This window comes from Topomyia yanbarensis, chromosome 2 (assembly GCF_030247195.1).
Source record: "Topomyia yanbarensis strain Yona2022 chromosome 2, ASM3024719v1, whole genome shotgun sequence".
Classification (NCBI taxonomy): domain Eukaryota; kingdom Metazoa; phylum Arthropoda; class Insecta; order Diptera; family Culicidae; genus Topomyia; species Topomyia yanbarensis.
Genome location: NC_080671.1, coordinates 374,177,104 through 374,197,418, shown reverse-complemented (window position 1 = coordinate 374,197,418; position 20,315 = coordinate 374,177,104). Strand labels below are relative to the sequence as shown.

Below are 20,315 nucleotides of genomic sequence, written 5' to 3'. Positions count from 1 at the left end.
GCAAGCTTAGATACTTTCTATCGTTTCTGGTAGAGTTTAATTAACCGATCTATCCGGTAAATCCTGCAAAATTCTGCTTTAATGAAAAAGTTCAACACTACGAGACATTATCATATTGCTGGGTAAAAACATTTCTGTTTTCAACAGCTCCGATAAAAATCGTAAAAAATTCAAGACGATTTTTTTTCTTCATTTTTCAAGTATACACTTGAACAAGTTCTTTTATAAAGTCTAATAGAATCAGTACAAAATCAACATATTGGCAACAATGTAATACTACTTGCAACAGGGGCCAACAAAATAAGAGTTTTTTTTTGCTTGGAAAAAGAAACCAACTGGTGGATCCTGTTCCAGATCTAAGCCTAAGACCTGACAATCGGCTACTTATTTCTACGTTCTTCTTTTCGCAATCTTTATCCCTGCTGAAAGCAAGATCACTTTCGGTTACCTCTTACGTTTCCGTCTAGTATTTCCACGTTTATTAATGGAACTTGTTTTATGTTGCTTTAGTTTAAATGTGTATTATTTTGTATCTTAATTCCACAGCATTGATGAAGCATAACGTTATTTGTATGTTACATGTATCTTGAACGTTGAGATATCGCAATTTTCTGACACAAAATCCAGTCCATTTTGATCATTTTTCTGACCTCTTCAGTCTAAACTCATCAAACTGTGCAGATAGTATTGCGTCACGTACAAAAATACACAGGTTTCTTCTAAGTAAACGGGCCATTCAATAAAGAAACTACTCAGCTGCTACCAATTATTTATATTTTGGCCAAAAATGCATGTTGATACAGTATATCATAAGCTGGCACGAGTAAAAAGAAACCAACAACACACAAATCCAAGTGAACGGGATGAGTTCATACAAACAAACAACCGGTATTGTTTTGCTATTATTTCCTTATCGACTGAAGGTTTAATACGCACCTACATATGTCAAAATGAGAAAAACGACTTCAAAATTTTGTCAAAACATCCAGTCTTAGTTTGAAGCTGCTCCAACACATTTTCTAAATAATGTTAATGTAACATTAGTTTGTACACAAAAAAATAGAAATAGTTTGTACGCAATAGAATAGAATCAGAAGTAGCGATCTATCAACTAGCGCAAAAATTATGATTCCATTAAAAGGTTATGGATTTCATTGGCGTATTTTTTGACTTTCATAACCATATTGTTGATTAAATATAATTTTACCGTGCGAAATTAATGAGAAATTTTATTATTCCAAGTCAGACATGTTTGGAATGGATTTAAATTTAACATCATGCTGTAAATTTTTGGAAAAGACTAAATGTTTGTTTATTTCTCATCAACTAGGGGAGACCGGGGCTGGTTGGCCGAGTGTTGCTTTCGGAATTTCTGTACTCATTCTGGTTAGACTTTTTGAAAACCGGTTTGCACTGTCATGAAGCACATATGTAATTTTTTTCATTCATGAAAAAATCAGGAAAAAAGTTTCGTATGCTTTTGGACTTATTTTTGATTTCATTTTTCTGCTCCTCCAATACTGCTTTTATTGGGGAATCGGTCAAAATTTGAGATGATCGGCGTTTACGACCTTACCACTTCTTCGAATCAGATCGTGCAATCGCCTTGGGAAGAGGTCTGACGTCTTGAGCGAGGCATACATCTGCAGCAGATTCCATGCTAATGGACGAATTTTGTTTGGGGTTAGGTCGATCTGTGACAAATCCTGCCAGAAACTCCTCAGGAAGAAAAAATTTCAGGATTGAAGCGACACACGCCAGAGACTCTGAAACCTGCTTGGCATTTAATTCAAAAAATATCGGAATCAACTTTTTTATAAACAATTTCCGACTTTTAATGATTCTAATCTCTTATTTCTATTTGGTAATAATTTTAAATTATTTTTATTACTTATTTTTCGTGTATATTTTTGCTTATATTAGCATAATATCAAATTTTGCTTTGAAAAAGGTTGGCATTTCACAAATATCAAAGTGCACATTACTCTACACTAAATTTACAACTCGGCCAACCAGCCCCGCACAGAACTCGGCCAACCTACCCCAATGAAAATTTTCGAGAACAATCGCGATTTACACAAACAAATCTAAGGTTACACTGGTAACCGTTGTACCACTTTGTTGGGTTTTGAACACCCTTTCCAGCAGTACAAAGTTATTGGAAATCTGATGTAAATTGATTCGCGTTACACATATTATTTTTCAGAAACAGAAATATATTCACCAGTGCCGAAAAAAAACTGTACAAACGACTCCACCAAATCACCTGAAATTACGTCGGTACATTGGTGACCTAATACCCCACCAAATCACTATAGATGTCGCTACTGCGCATAATAGCCTTTTCATAAAAGGCACTCGGCCAACCTGCCCCTTCGGCAACCAGCGCCGGTCACCCCCAATTTGTTTTTATTTATTTCACAGCTAATCAGATCTCTTTAGACGACAAAAGAAATTTAACTGCATCGGGACGATTTTGAGCTCTAATGGGAGTATCAGGAGTTCAGCAGCTCGTATTCAAGTGATTTTTGCCAAATTTAAATTTAAATGGCGTTGAATGAAACAAAGAGGTTTTAGTTATTTTCTTGAATAAGTCCCATATAGCACAATTATGAATTTGAGAAAATTTGTATATTAAATGCATATTTAAGCACAATGATTTACATAAGTAGCAGTAGTATAGAATATTGCGGAAGTTATGAGAATGACCTAAAAATCCCTAAGTGTGTCTTATGTATACCATAAGTGACTTCCCACGGAGTATGGGTCAAACGTATGGGATATTTGTGCTGTAAAGTGGTAAGTGATTCTTATGGATTTCAACAGCTATTTTATCTCGGTGTACAACAATTTAATGATTGGACAGGATTGTCACATTCATAGATTTGTCTCTAATGCAACATAATGTTGGACACAGATTATTTTTCGCAGATCACAGGTTTTCGAAAATTTAAAATTTTCGTCAGATTTTCTTGAATCATCGTACAGATTTTTGTCTAGTTTGACTGTCACATACTTAACCTAACAACCAGTTAGTATTATTTTTTATAAATTACCTAAGCTAATTTGGGTTAGTTGGAAAATTAAAGGGCATCAAATATGTCGCTGAACTGTAATTTTAAGTTCCAAGATATATCAGTTGTATAACATTAAGCACATACGTTGAAGACGTGACTAATGTTTTTAAGTGAGTCTAAATTGTCTAAATTTACTTGCATTTTGTCACATTATATATTGCTTCTATTTAATTTTCCCATAAAATATGCTAAAGATTGTTTATAATCCCGATTAATTCTGTCATAATTTATGGATGATCCATAAAAAACTACCAAAAATCCTTCGGTATCCAAAGAACAATCAATGATTAAACCAAAATTTAAAAATTTATACCTATCTATAATGTATGAACATGGTCGAATTCAACATGCCTACAAAATCGAGTCTGAAAACTGCGAGGTAGGGTAAAGTGCCTATTTTCACCATGCTAAGCAGGGTGCCTCACTAATTCATTAATTTCTCGGCCTGCAATCAATGGAATGTGTAAAAATTGACATCAACAGCTTTGCTTCGTTGTTAAGAACCAATATGATAACACAAATGCGCTGAAAGCTCGTGTTTAAGCGCAGCAAAAACTCGAATCGAGTGCCCCTATTGTTGTATTACCATTTGACTCAATGCGTTGAACAAAGATGGCAGACACTGCTCTAACTATTATTTATCAAAAAAAATCTGTTTTCCAATGCATTTGGTAGATAGAAAACGAACCTAGTCGTTCCTGGTCGAACAAAAATACTTCCCGGCACGTTCCAAAGATACGAAAATGCTTTTACATTTTTCAGTTCTAGACTAGGCGACAGAAATAATACCAGTAACAGTACTTATCTACTTATGGCTAGACCAAAAGCCATTCCCATAAGCACCCCGACTCTACACAACCCTAATCCGACCATCAAGGTTTCCGCTTTATTTCCGACTAACAGTTAATGGCGACATTACATAAGCGACCTTCAGTACAAAAAAAAAAATCCATCGTTTCCCAACTCTTCCACGCAACACCCGCACGCTAGGCACCACTACCACATTCCTGCGCACACCGAGGCAAATGCGAAACCCCACACGAGCAAGGCATGACCTCGACTGTCACGTTATGGGCGCGTGGATACCTAAACCTTGATGTCCTTGGAGGCCAATTTTGGTCTCGATCGAGAGCGATTCAATTTTTCTAAACGAAAGCTAGAACCCACTCCACACCAATCCGTGAATTCGAGAGTATCTAGAAATGACGTAATTTTCTACGCGAGATGAACAAAAAAGCAAACTTATTGACGCCGTTCAAGTGCTTGAACCGTTTGCTACTGTTACTACTGTGCTACTATCATAGACAAAGTGACGTTGCTTTGAGGAAATTGTTGATCTAAATCAGTTGCCCATTCGGACATTTCAGAATGAGACGAAACGAGTCTGTTTGAATCTAGTTTGACATGCATTCATTAATTTCCGACAATTGATGAAAACAGAAAACAAACTATAAGAAAACATCATTACTCCTGCTTGTCTGTGGCCTCACCATACTGCTCGCGACTCAACCGAGGCGCCCTAGACTAACTGGCTGGCTGGCAGGTTGGCTGGTACAGCGCAACGATTTAGAGGGATCTTATCGCTAAAATTATCTTCTCTTTTCAAGTAGCGCAGTGTTTAGTAAATCGTGATACAACCGTAAACAGATGATATAGGGCTGCGTGTTCTAACAGAGACGAAGTTTTGATGTCGGTCTTCCGTTGTACACACCACAACACATGTAAGCGGACACAAAATCATCAGCTGGAGCTTGAAAAATTCCTTCACCCACATTTCAGTCGTGCGTTTTGTTTTGCTCTCCATCAGACAAAGACCCAGCCCAGTCATTTGGAAGGTCGTTAAACTTAAGCAAGCGTGTAAAAATATAAATCATCCGGGGAGAATCAAAATTTTGCCCGCTCCGTACTGAGTCAATTGAGCCCAAACACTCTAATTATAGAAACATTTAACTGTTCTCGGATTGTCTGTTGATGGGAGAGAGTGTGTCGAGCATCTTTGCTAAACATAACCACACGAGGTATTGAAACTTCAGGCGGTTTATGGCGTATGTAGGTACACTATCCGGCTAGATTATTATCAAAACACACAAACGAGCCAAGGTCTTCTCTTTGGAGGATCAGTGTAGCGTATCGTGGCCGCGTGAACTAGTCCTCGACACCCGGTAATTATTTCCACCAGCAATGCATGATCGCTCGGCTCCGGAATTGGTTAGATCGCTGTGATCTAAATAAGTTGTTAATTACAGAGTACACCGCGGCTCTGTTACATTACTAGAAACTGGTTCATTTACAGTGCGTATGCCTGATGCAATCTCCCTAACTGGCTTGCTCAAGATGAACGTAAAAGTTTAACGTTAGCGGTAATATGGGTGCATAACACAGATGGCAGTCGTCAATCACATTTCGCTTATTTTCGGCTTCCGTGTTGTTGCCCGAGGGACGCAGTCAGTAGTGAAGACCTTTTCATGCCAAACGGTCTAAATTTAGAATTTTTCCCGAGTAATGAGGTGAGACAACACTAGCCTAGTGAATGATCATAGTTTCATTCTAGTAAACGTTTTAAGAAAATTCCTTCACAACACAATTTTTACAAAATGTAAATAATAATAAAAAATGTTGATGACATTTTTTCAGCAATTTTTGATCTTTAAACAGCTGTTAAATGTAGAAAAATGGATCTTTTTTCGTCAAAGTGCTGTGGGTTTTGCAACAGCAATATTTTTTGCGATGCTGTCATGAAAAAAAAATGAAAAGTGCCCAACATTATTCCAATGACACGTCCCTGTTCTTAAAATTCAATATAATAATTTAATTCCGCGTCAAACGAAAAATAAAGAAAAATAACGGAAACATTCTTTTATCACAAATTAGGAATTTTCCAGCATAGCTGACATTTTTTCGTATCCAAATGAGCGGATCATCTTGTTTCGGGGATTGAAGTGGGAAGCATTGAGACATTGATTGACTTTGCTCCGGTTGATTCCATGAAAAGCGTAGAAAAACAACAGAATTTATTATCAAATTGAATAATAAAACACTCCGTTTTCGACGTCAGAGAATAAAGCGAATTACGATCGGTTCGCAAATATCTTTCTTCGAAAATATTGCTCTGACTTATGTAGACTCTCAATTGTTTGTCAAATGTTCAATAAATCTAGAACATACATTTTTGAACCAAATTTTTTGAAACTATGCTTGTCAATGTTTAGTTTAACCCTTTCATGCCTAACTTTTTTCTAGTGCAAGTAGGTTTTCAAAACAATTTTTCCTTGAAAACGGTGGGCTCAAGAAATACGAAAAGCCTTTTTTCATGAAGATAGGTACTTTCCTCGCTGTGCTAGAAGCTGCTCAATTTTTACCTTCCAATGCTAAATGCGCTTCTCCTAGAATATTTACAACAGTCCAATTGCCTGGAAAACGTAGCCAAAGATAGTCTAAATTGATAAGTTTTATCAGTTTTCAATAATATTGCAACATAACGAAGATATATGAAAAATTCATTTTCCGTCGACAACGTAAACTGTCTTTGGCAGCACTGCTTCATCGGAATCCAATCAGACTAATTGCAATAACTTCAGTTCTAGAGCTGATCCTTGTAACTGTTACTACTCAAATGAAAGACAATAGTCACGTTTATTAGCGTTACTTGTTTTTGTGAGAAAATTTTGCCTTAATCAAAAGTTATAGATGTTTAAAAACGTTACTCTTTGTTACTAAAAGGTGTTTCTTATCATTTAAAAAAAAAATAGAAATGAGATGCACAAAAACCGTTGACAACTATTGTTGTTTGTATAGTTTGTTAGCATATGGTCTACAATATAATGGTTTGAAATAATTTCAGATGAACGTCCACGGTGACTACGTTTCAAAAATTCCTTTCGGTCCGTCTAGTTTTGGTAATTTTTTCGACAACTACTGGAGAAATTTCGCGAATAACTCATTCAATGTTGCCCTGTAGCTCGTCAGGTGCTTGAGGTTTGTGTAGATGAGAAATTTAACGTAGCACAATGAAAAGAATCCAAGGATGTCAAATCGTAAGAACGAGGCAGCTAAACGATATTATCGTTTTTCGATGGGATTCATCTATCTAACAGTGTCTTCAATAAATCAATGGGTGCGACGACCGTATGACTTGTTGCACCATCTTATTTAGACAAAAGGCCTTCCAATTCTTGCAGCAATCAGTTCTCAACCATGTCTCGATATTGATTTTGACATTGTCTCCAGCATCATTTTTACATAGTCACTTTTTTATTGGGATGAAATGGTGTTTATAGAACCTTCTTCGTTGCTCATCGCAATTAAGTTTCATTTATTACCTCATACACCAAAAATGAGCTTCGTTATGAATATTTTGGAAACATATGTCGGCAATATCAAAACGAAACGCCTTTTTACTAGACAGCTTCTGTCAAATAATAGAACTGATCTAGACCAGTTTAAACTTATCCAGATCAAAGCCAATGCGGTCAAAATATAACGCAGTTTTATTCAATATACTTTGCGGAAGACACCAAATTTCAATAAAACGCACTCAGAGTACAAAAGACTTTCCTCGTCGAATGCAGTATTATTTGTCCTATATGCGCCATCTACACAGTTAATGGTACATAAAAGACTTCGGAGAAACAAATATAAACAAATAAGTCAAGTAAACAAAACGATAAAATATTTTATTGATCCGATTTATGAATGTCAATATTGGATCATTAAGCCATGTGCTTTTTAGGAATTTCTGATGTAGCTTACGCTAAAGACGTAGACGTAGACATTTTTTCACTTTTTGAATTATTGCGATTACTCCTTCCATTCAACTACCTTGCTAGTTCACGTGGCGAAATTAACTGTCACGGAAGATCGATAGTGTCAAGCGAGGACGCTTTCGTAGAAAATCAAATAAAGATCAAGCTGAAGTTTTAAGGGTTGAATATTTAGAAAGATGAGCTCTATCGGTTTGTGAAATAAAAGAAAAAAAATATTTCTCCTTTGATAGCCTAATTCATTTTAGGAGCATTTATGTATTGCTATACAGCGCCATCCACACACATTTTGGAGTATAAGTCTCTTCAAAATATATATTACAAATATCAAAACAAGCAGCTATGCTTAAGAAATGACTATTGCTTCTATGATGCTTCTTTCAAAAGATAGAGCTGATCTAGATCAATTCCAAGTTATCTAGATCAAAACCAAATTTGTCAGTACAGTGAAGACCCGTTTTAATCAACCCCTTGGTGCATTTTAGGCTGAAAAAATGGGGACATAGACAAAACCGGGACATATATTTTTCTTTCTTTTTAAGAAACCGAAGCTCTTACGATATTCTTTTTTCTTTTCTTTTTTTATTTCGATTATAGAGGTTTTAACCTTAAGGTCATTCGCCTCTTCGGGTTAGAAAAATCTCTTATCTCCTAATTTCTAACTCTATGTGCGGGGTCGGGACTCGAACCCAGGTGCGCTGCGTACAAGGTAATCGATTTACCAACTACGCTACGCCCACCCCCGTTTACGACATCCTTCTTTAGTCCCTAGATATAGCCACATGACCTTTCCTGCTTATTTAGCTTAAATTTCACTTAAGATGGTCTGACATTTTTTTGCATATTTCGGATTTCTAGGATAAGAAAAATATGCCCAAGAAAGGATTTACTCGAATTCAACTTGGTTCGTATACTAGAGCCTATCAAACTACCGACTATCAATTTTCATATGAGGGTGATAAAATCGGATCAAGAAGCTGATAAAATCGGGGGCCGATAAAATCGGGTCCTGATAAAATCGGGTCTTTACTGTATAGTTAAAGTTTACCCGAGATACTTTACTAGATTCTGATCCGGTAAAATGCACAGCCAGAGCACTAGGTGTTCTGTTCGTCAAAACTAGTTTCTTGCCACACTATGCCCCGTCGAATTAATGATTTTTTCGGGTACATTATAAGCACACGCATTCAACACGAATGTACTCGGCAGACGACAAAGTTGCAGCTATACAGAATTACTCACTACAATTCCAGACGAGATGGGAAATGTCAGTACAATGCTGCTTAAGGTCGATTGCAGCGGGCCGTGATTCTAATCGCGATTGTGTGTATGGTTCAGATGTGGGGGCCTGAAGCTTGCATGATCACGTGGGAACGAGCGTTTGTACGTTACCGTATTCGATTGCGTAGGCGTTTGTATATGGCGTGTACTAGATCAGACGAAACATCGCTTGTATAAATGCGATTGTATAACCGCGTAGCCTTTTCATATTCAGAAGGGTGCTTGAACGTTCGCGCGGACTGTTAGATATTTAATTTTGAATGTAGGGTTCAGGTGCTAGAAGAGACTGAAACTCCCGGCATATGTCAACTTTCCGGTATATTTTTCCCTGAAACTTGTTGTGAGCATAATTATTTTTATAAAATGGTCCAACTGAAGGCATTGACCCGGACTGCTAGAACCGAAGTAGGAGTATTCGAAAATGACCGATAAAGGTTCGCGTGGAACAAGCGTTCGTACGTCGCACTTGAGGTCACTTTCATAAATTCGTAGGTCTTAAAACCTTCACCTAATCCCAGGGGAGTTTTTATATCCGCTAGATCGCGGGCGTAGGTTTGCATGGATGATCGAAATTTCAAGATTGCGTTTGTAACCAGGGTTGTTCTATCGCGCAGAACTCAACCAATTGTATGTTAATGCGTTTGATCGCGAAGGCGTGTGTTCGTAGCGTGTATGTGACTGTGCGTGTATAAACTCATTTGTATAAACTAATAATCATGCGGACTTTTGCATTTTTGCAGAAACCGCGGTTTTGAGTGTGCGGTTTAGATATATAAGGCAGTGAGTATCGCTATATCACTAGAGTATCTGGCCATGGCGCTTTGAAACCCCTTATAGATATGAGTTTGAGTTTTATCATGACTTCGACTAAAAATAAAACTACCTTGCAATATAGGAGGCCATTTCAAAATAAAAAATAACAGATGCAACAGGAATGTATGATTTAAACCGTTAATAACTTTCATTGTACTGAACGAAATTACACCATGATTACACTAATCAGTTGGAAAAATGTCCACCAATTTTGTATTAACATTTGAAGTTTGCGTGACTTTTATAAACAGCGCCAAAATCGATTTTCATGAAATCTTTCGCGAAAACTGAAATTTATTTCAAACAGAACTATCAATATGAGTTTCCTAGGAGACCTAATTGAATATTGTAATGTTATATAAGTGCCGTAGTTTTGTTCCTCATTCATCATTCGCTAGTCGAATGAGAAATATGTTAATGCGCGGTCAGACAAATGTGATTCGCATTTTCAATAACGATCGCAAAATCAAACGTGTGTCAGATTCACTTAAACCACATGCGTTCGAAAAATCACTCCACTGAAATGCAGAATCAGGCTGAAAATTTGAAAGAAGCACTATATTATGATGATCAAAACCCAATATTTTGCGTTTCACGGGGTTTTCGGTTCTACTGTATATAGATAACCGACCAGTTTGCTTCAGCAAACAGCAAGCAAGGTAATTAAAAGGTAGTGTTTAGATTTGGTTAGATGTTTTAGATGTTTGATGGATTTTTTACATTAAACTATCATTAATTTCAAGTATTGACAATAGTTTTTTCAATTGTCATCTCTGTCACGGCACACCAGATATGTCCTAGATATCACCAAATTTCCTTTTTTTTAAACGAAGATGGAAGGCATGGACCTGGGTTGCTTGGACTAAAAACAGGGGCTTCCATACCTAACCGCTTCATAATGGAAGCGGGCGTTAGAACAAGCACACTTGAGCCCGCTTTAATATATTCCTAAGTGCTAGCATATAATCTTGATCACCGAAGCATTTGTATGTGTGTGAGATCATTGACGTAAGTGTGCGGGGATAATCCCGATTGCATGTTCGCGTGCGTGGCCCGACTATATTATCGTGAAGGGCACCAGCGCTTCTATGTTAACGTATTTGCTCGTGTGGCCGTTTTTATGTCACGTATGCTAGCGTGTGTATAGATTCACGGGCGCGAAAGCGGGCCTTTGTATGTTGGCACATGAGACCGCGTTTATGAATTCTTAAGTACGTTGACTTAATCGCCGGGACGTTTATATGATTGGGAGATTGTGGCAGTAGGTATGCGTGAATGTTAGAATTTGCGTCCATGTTTGTATTATAGTGAATGGCTCGAGCTTTTGTACACACCCACGATTATGATCGATTTCAAAAATCTGATGATTTAGGAAAATGATACTTTTGGAAAAGTTCTCGAGGTGGACAAGGGCTGTATGATTATGAAAACATTAATTTGGTTCTCTACCATTTGCGCTAGTAAATTTTTATTTCTGCATCTTAAGATCCTGATAGTTTAGAAGGGTGATGTCTTCGGCCCAGTTTATCGATAGGTCTAGGGCTGCCCGATGATGGCAGATTAGTTTGACATACTCTCACAATATGGTGTGAACAAATTTTACAAATTGTTTACAATTTTCAGAGCTCGGTAGATTACAGTACACTCAAGTTTTTTTACGCGATTTTTTGTGCGATTTTTTTACGCGGATTTTGAAATTTACGCGGTTTTCATTTACGCGGACTTTGAAATTTACACGGTTTTCATTTACGCGGTTTTTGAAATTTACGCGGTTTTCATTTACGGGGATTTTTGAATTTAAACATTGATCGAAACTTTTATACATTATAGTGTATTATTTCAATAATATGCTGTAATTTTTCTATGCTAAAATATCGACAAAGGACTCGGTGACGAACCTTTTTGCCTATCTCAATAGAAAGGTACTGTAATTGCTCTGAAAACCGACTTTTTAACGGAGGCCCGGAGGGCCGAGTGACATATACCATTCGATTCAGTTCGTCGAGTTCGGCAAATGTCTGTGTGTGTGTATGTATGTGTGTGTATGTGCGTCTGTGTGTGTATGTGATCAAAAATGTCACTCATTTTTCTCAGAGATGGCTGAACCGATTTTGACAAACTTAGTCTCAAATGAAAGGTGCAACGTTCCCATAGGCTGCTATTGAATTTCTAATGGATCTGACTTCCGGTTCCGGAATTACAGTATGATAAGTACGAACACGCAGAAAATGTCGATTTTAATAAATTCTGCAATGAATGTATAAAGGTGAAAATTTTTCCAAAATATGACCACAACTGCTTCGATTTGTAGTATTAGGTCACTAACATCCATTCAAAGTCTTTTTGGCCACATTGGCCACCATCATCGGTTCCGGAAGCCCCGGCGGAAGTATCTAAATTCAGAATAACAGTCACATCGGTTTCTCGGAGATGGCTAGACCGATTCGACTAAATTTGGTCTCAAATGAAAGGTATTGCGTCCCCGTAAATGGCTATTCAATTTCATCCCGACCCGACTTCCGGTTCCGGAGTTACAGGTTGTGGCGTGCGATCACATAGCAAATTGTGATTCAAACCGCTACTCCGATGAAAGCAAAAAAGGCAAAAATTTCGCTAAAATGTCTCTCAAACAATTTAAATTTGCTGTTCTAGGTCACCGACGGCCAACCAAATTTTCGTTGACTACATTGACCACCATAGACGGTTCCGGAAGTGCCCGGGAAAAGCGGCCATCTTTCAAAATTTACGAACTCACATCAGTTTCCCGGAAATGGTTGGGCCGATTTTCACAAACTTAGTCCCAAAATGATAGCTATAATATCCCCACAGATGTCTATAAAATTTCGTACGGATCGCTTGTATGGGTCCGGAAATATAGACTAAATCGTCCGGTCGCATATGAAATTCCCATATAAGCCGGAACTCAAATTTTTTTTTAAATGGGGGGGACCCCATGAAATTTCAAAAATCAAATTCGTATTTTTGATGCCAAACATCTTTAAAATGTATGAAACGTCGAGATTTTATGTTATATCGAAAAAATTTTTTTATAAAAATTGACTTTTTGGGACTTTGCCGATTTCGCACCTTTTTTCAGTTCAATATTACCGTGGCTGTTTTTTCTTTTACAAAATTTTAGAACTCGAATAATGATTTATTTTCCTGTATATAGTTGTCATGTGATGTATAATAATAAAATGTAATATTTGCATTTCAAAGCTTTTAATGAATATAAACAACGCACACATTCTCGTGATTCATGATTGAGAAAGGCACAATTGCACCGCTAGGTGGATTAAAATAGGTTTTGTAGGACGTCTTTGGAAAAAAATATGATTTGTGGTGTTGCCTGCGATTCAAAAACTTCTCAACCGATTTCTTTCAAACTTTGCACACACATTTTTTTGCCGATTAGATCACGAATAAATTATGATTTGGCAAGGGATCTGTTCCTGTGGCAAGAAAACCAGCGTTTTCGTGACAGATAATACTACGAGTTCGGAAGTAAAGGAAGCTCCTCAATGAACGGATGTTAACCTTCATCAAGTCCCATTATGAATCGTTATGTTTGGACAAACTTACCCAGCTGCCATTACAGCACGGGTGAGCTACAATGATACAACAATGGAGTCCAGTTCACCCCAAAAGAGCAGAATCCACCAAATTGTCCGCAGCTACGCCCAACAGCGAAGTATTGGACGATAATGAAACGCAATCTCCAGCGACATTAGTCGAATGAATAATTGGTGGAATCCGCAGGCCAGGACCGTGACTGCAGAAGATGAGCGCCGAAAGAAGAGCGTCAGCAATAGAAAAGTACGCGAATTTGTTCGAAATAACGACGAATGGTTGGCTGCCTTGAAAATCGAAGTCTTTCAGCTACTGTTGCAGATTCCCTGCCAGATCAACAATTTACCGGCAACATTTTTCGCAAAAACAAACTTGTATTTCTTGGTAACATCTCAGCGACCCACAGAGGAGTAACTGGGTTCGAATCCTAGCCAAAATTATTTGCTGCTGCTATTGCGGTTATTATGCCTTAATATGAACTAAAAATAGACAATAACTAGTTTTGTAACAATTTGGCATCTATCCGCCGACCGGTGCAGAGGTCAATTTTCTATATCAGTTCAAATACTAGTAATCTCGAGGTGATCTTAAACAGATGATCAGTGGAAAGAGGAAAGGGGAAGGGACGCCTGAGACATAGAGATACATTTTTCCAAACATAGTATTTGGCCTTACAACATTTCGGTGTACCTCAAATTAGTAAAAAATTCAATATTTTCAAATCCCTTGGAATTTGTGGATCGGAAAAGATCGGAAGAGTTCAAATATTTTTTGGATAGCAGGAATCTTGTTTGATAATATTGCTTCAGGAACTTTGCCGGATCTTGCCGTATAACTTTTTTTTATCATTAAGGTGTGGAATAAAATGTTTAAAAAACGTATTTTTTTAAGTTGATGCAATGCACAGCAACACTACTATTTTCAGTTAGTTTTAGGCTGAAATAAAACAAATAGTTGTGCTCAACTACGTTTGTAATAATATTGTTTTATTTAAAACAGACATCATCATTAGAAATCGATATTGGTGGATATATAATTAAAATGATTAACCCATTATAACCCAGCTATGTTAAAACTTTTGGTAATTTATAAAATACTTCGTGGGCCCTCATATTACGCCGAATTGGAATGGAATGGAATGGTATGGAAAAATAAAATATCCACTTTGAAACGTTTTTTTGCGAAAAAAGCTAACGTATGAAATTACATACGCTGGGCGGATAGGGTATCAAAAAATCATTACATAGAAAATTCGGCTAAAATCTTTATATTCAGCATAAAATCGAATAATATCTTCAACCTTGCGAGATCATTCATTTAGTAGCTTTTTTGAATGATTTTAACAATTCTCTATTCTCTCGTGCCGTTTCGTCACATGATTGGTTCGTTGAATCAAACCATCTTTCCCTCAAACTTTGTAATTATTTTAAGAAAACGAACATTTTCTAACGAGAATTTACATAAAAAATATTCTGGGTGGAACCAGGTATGATTTGCTACGTATTAAGCATTTGTTAGCCTTGAATGCACTGATTGAACGTTAAAATCAGCGAGAAAGTTGTGAATCCCCTCCTGGTCCTAAAGAGGATATTATTTTGCCTTAGGAAAAAGATATCGGTTCAGCCTAGCGTATGAAATTTCATACCTTGAACTACCAGCAGAATTTTCACAATTGTTTCACCAATTTCTTCCATTTTTTCGCACTGAGCCACATCTTTCACATCCCTCATGGCCATTCGTTTACAATCCGAAACAATAATTAGTGATTTAGAAGAGAAAATTAATAATATGTATTGTTCACATTTTGGTTTGAATTTTGTCCAACTTTGACATTCGAAAACACAATGGAATTTTATAAAAAAAAAGACTATTGAGCTTACACATTATAAACTATAGGGTATTAATTAACGTTCACAGAAGAACCCGCGTTTTGACGTACTGCTTTGTTTTACGATCCAGTTCTGAAACTTTTCCAAATGCGCATATTTTGAACTATGCAGTACAGAGTTTGTTGAACACAACAATGTCCGACGCCTTGATCACATCTTTCGGGACACAGACGTTCCTTGAAATGTTTCAGAACTGCACAGATGGTAATATTTTGATATTTTCAATTCCCGTGCGATCCTCGTACCCGACCCTGTCGCGATTTCATTACTTCTGGTCAGAACTATTTATCCATCGCGTGTCAACTCGAGTAAACATCAACCTTGCCAAAAAGCTATGCACAGGATTTCAACTTTGTGAACGGATTGTTGTCAAAAGATTCTATAACCGACCACTAGAATCACTTCCCTGGTCAAAAAATAGCGGACCGAGTTTAAATATGCAGAGCTCTATAGTTGAATCCAAATGAAAAGAAAACGCAAAACATTCGTGTTTCAACATTATTAAATGAAACTTCAAAAATCATAACTGGAACTTTATTCATATTATTCGTAATCACCTTAAATATTTACAAAGCGGCATAACGGAGTCTCAGGTTGATTTTCATAATCATAACTCGTTTCTTTGAGGGATTGATGTTCCCAGCGATTGAAGTGAAAGTTATTAGTATACATCTTAAACAAATTGATAAACGAACATGTTAGGAGAGACTCCGATAAATAAAACACGGTCCAAGTCGAATTCGCGCCAAATCCGCGCGAATCATCAAATTGAGAACAAAAAACGCGCCAATTCCGCAAAAATGGCAAAATCCGCAAAGATCGTGAAATCCGCGCGACCGTAACAACCCTGGTCCAGTGAAAAACTGAGTCAGACATCACTTCATTAACAGGCTTATTACTACGCTTATCAAAATTGGATTGATTGGACTGATCTTCGACAAAGTGGTAGGAATTGAAATTGTTTTTCTTATTTTGACTTGCAGTGTTAAACTGATGCATACAGTGCCACCTAGTGGTGAAAATACGAGTTTCTCCATGTAAATTGTCGAAAAACCCCTTACAAACTTCAATCGCTTTGATCCAGTAGCTAAACTATGGTTCAAATTTGGAGCAGACACTCCTGGTGAAACTAGGAAACGACTCAGGGGTGGGCCGATCGAGTTTTCAAAAAATCGTTCTATTTCTGGTCTGGTCTAGTGATCACTCGGAAACTAATTGATTATTCTGTTACTTTTGCATTATATTATTATTTTCTGTCTTCGGTTTTTCATTTGCTTTTATAATCAATTTTTGTTCCCTTAAAATTTTGTATGCACTTATTTCTAGTCACCCTATAAATGCTATTTATTGTAATAAAGAAATGGATAATTACTACCAAAATCGTTGATAAAATTTTCCAAAATTTCGAAATTCCCCTGGAGATATTCTTTCTTAATCTAAATTGACACTTCCAAACCATTGACTAACAATGGCGGACACATTTTGTTGGAAAGCGATTTGAAGGAGGCGCTGGGTCATCCATTCCATTGGATAGCGGGTGATGTATCTATTTGTCGTAATTTTTGACGTGTTAATTTACCTTGTTCTGTGAAAGTGATGTCAAAATAAATCTCTTGATTATTTTTTTTAAATAAAACATCGGGAACGACGTTCAGAGCAAATAAAAGAAAATTTGGGTACACAGTTAACTAAGTTATTTTACTGCTAGACAAATTAGCAAATTCTTTTTGTTGGATATATCGAATAGATGGAGTAACTCGATTATCCACATGAACATTTTTTGATTATTTGATGGAGTCGCGCACTAGATTAAAAATGAGTTATAAAACATGTAAATAATAGTGAAGAAATCAAGCAACAACACGGAGCTGAATTTCTAGTCAATTTCAGACTGCTCAATTCTTAAAATATTCTTTGATGGGTGGGAATATTTTGTATCAAGTGAAATAGCAATTAAATCCCCTGAATATTATACCTAATCTCATTCAGCCGAATCCGACCCCGCAGCCATGTTTGTTTTGCTCATACCACTCAGTCAAAACACAGCAGTACGGGTAGCTGTATTTTCGTATTGATATTATTGCTGTTTTTATTACGTCGCATTTTTTGCACTCGTGTACTCTCATCGACATCAGGTTCAGAACTTCCCCCTTTTCTTCCTCACGCGCCCGTATTCTTCTCATCAGCAGCCATTCATGCGCACACTCACACTAGGATCAATCAGCTGTTTGAATGCACACACTCGGTCGCTCCTCTCGCTGACGTTGTTTGTTTTTCTTATGCTCAGGCTGGGTCGATCTCTTGCCTCTTGGGTTGATGTTTGCTATCGTCAACACTAGTCAGTAGTAAATGTTGGTTCGATTTCAAACCCAGAGTGGTATAAGCAAAAAAGCCTACTCCAACAACTAGAAACAACCCTCATCACCGAGGTACAATCGAATTCATTCACGCCAACCATCGCCATCATCGGTGTAATTTGAATCAGCTGTCGGTCGGTTTGCACCCACAGATGACGATGATTATGTGGGTATAGGACGTCAGAAGCTCGTGTAATTCTTGATGGTTGCTTTCCAAGGCTAGCTAGGTGCAACATACAACTTTCCAGATACCCACGTATGACTGGTGACGTTGACTAGAAAGCTATGCACTTTTTCGAGGAGGACGGGATGGAGGGTGGCCAATGTTGGGTGTGTGGGAATACAAAGAGACATTTCCATCAAAATGGTGGAGTTCTTTGGGCTTGTTCGTCGGGGTATAGACAATTCCACTGCGCTTTACGGGCAGGAATTGGGTTTGTGTTGGTCTGTTTTTCGTTTGTTTATCATGTTCTCTCGCTCTCGCACGCGACTGCTCACTGGACACACAGCAGTATCTGCGCAGTGTATTTTGTTTTTTTTTCATCAGGGATTTCTCTTTTTTCTACACTTGTACGACGTCGACCATGGGGAAAAATGTAGATCTTTTGTTGTTATTGTTGACTATATCTCAGCGGGGACAACGTTCAGTATTTAAATTTAACCAATTTAAATTCCTCAACGATAGGAGGAGGGGATATGCTTAGGGTAAGGCCAGTGGAATTAGAGTTACAAAACACTGTTCTACAACGTGTCAATGTTTCCCTTTTACTGTAGAAACTCAACCATTAACGACATGATCATTCTTTCCCGTACTAGTAACAACAGATCAGAGTCACATACCATTTCTGGCAGACAAGTGAATTTTGCAAAAACTAACACCAACAAACTGCTGATGTTACTAGCACGACGGCCATTAGGAGCCCATCACGCGAGTGGGCAAACGAATGAAAGAAAAGTGTTACGTCGACCCATATTCAGATAGAGCAAGTTTTCGCTTTGGGCCTGGGAGGGGTCATCATAGGAATTCCGCATTGTTTAGGAATGGAAAAATTGCCTGTTGTAAAACGGATCGATAAATTTACCTGATACATCGCCGTTCTCGGTAGGTCCAGACAGACGGCGCAGCAGAGAATGCCACCAAGACGGGCCTCCAATTTTTCAATCATTTTGGTTGCTGGTTTATCGATTTTCTTTCGTTTGGCTTCCGGTTCATCATCATCGGGGCACTCGGCCGGACGTCCCGATTTAAGTCCGTCTTTATTCTCAGCCTGATTAGTGGTATTTACGTTACCAAGGCTAAGATTCAACTCCTGGTTGTTGGTCATAATTTGCTCGCTCAAATCCAGACCGTGGCTTAGCTGGGTAGCTACAGAAATCAATAATGCCGAGGCCTGACCAACCGTACCAGATGAGGACGATGACGAGGATGCAACCACGGAAGAGGTCGACGACGATGGCACCGAGGAGGATCCGGAAGATGAGCCTGACTGCAAATCAGTAGGAAGCTGATTCATTCCTCCAATGCCAATTAAATGACTGGAGCTGGAAGCTGGCGTTTCCACTAAACTGTCTGCCATATTGTTTTGCGAACTATACAACTGCTGATTGTGCTCACAAGTTCATACACGCTCGAACGTGCAAAAGTACCTTACAAAATATACGGTTCACTTTCCCAGCACAGAACAAAATCGAAATGTCATCCGTTTCTAGCACAGAAAACAAAATCGTCTGCAACGCTTACTTTAATACAAACTGCAATTTATTCGTCACTCGACAGCGAAATGGAAAGAAAAATTCTGCCCCCAAGGCCCACTGTTTGGCACAATCTTCTGCGAGAAAACACCCCAAAAATAAACACTCTACTCGGCTGATAACACAAAAATCTCTTCACACGTTCGAAATCACTCGAGATGAGTCAATTAGCTGCCCCTGACCGTAACTCAGATGATGCTGTGGATCAGCAATGCAGTAAAAATACAACCAACAAAAAGAACCTCAATTATTCTGATTTTTGAGTGCAAAGCTCGGAATCTCGGAAGCAACCCACAAGCACGTCTTGATCATCAAAGTGACAATTTGTAACTACGCAATGCGCTAGCTCCAATATGTTTTTATGTGTTATATAATGCTCAAATTTCAGTATTATTTTTCTTTGTTCTCCTCTGACTGCACTCCTGAAAAAGAGAGAGGGAGGGAGAGAGATCCCAGCTCCGGAGAGCAGCTGCTATTTACAACCAATCTGTTCTATTCAGGGGGATGTGTTGGTACGCAAAACCAGCACCCATCGTCGCTGTGTAGGTGCATACGATCTGTAATCGACTGTTGCACTCATCCATCTTAATCGGTGTGTTTGTGTATGCGTAGTGTGTCCTTCCTCCATATTTAATTTCGTTTTACCAAAAATAGTTCAAAACATTGATTTGAATAAAATTCCAAGGCCCAAACATCAATATTTGGTAATTACTAAACAAAACCAAAGTTTAGTAAATAATTAGACATACTTCGCCAAACCACCCTCACTAGACGAATCAGCACCTCAAACAAGAGCCAACAAGAACCGTTCATTCA

The 20,315-nt window shown here is 37.9% G+C and overlaps 1 protein-coding gene across 1 annotated transcript in view; it reads right to left on the bottom strand.

Moving 5' to 3' along the window:
* Positions 1–19,848, bottom strand: part of LOC131684595 (zinc finger TRAF-type-containing protein 1 homolog) — a 35,039-nt gene extending 15,191 nt beyond the window's left edge. Inside the window, exon 1 of the mRNA XM_058967601.1 lies at positions 18,830–19,848. Within this exon, the coding sequence (XP_058823584.1) occupies positions 18,830–19,324 (495 nt within the window). The 5' untranslated portion in view covers positions 19,325–19,848. The remainder of the gene's footprint in view (positions 1–18,829) is intronic.
* Between the last annotated feature and the right edge of the window lie 467 nt (positions 19,849–20,315).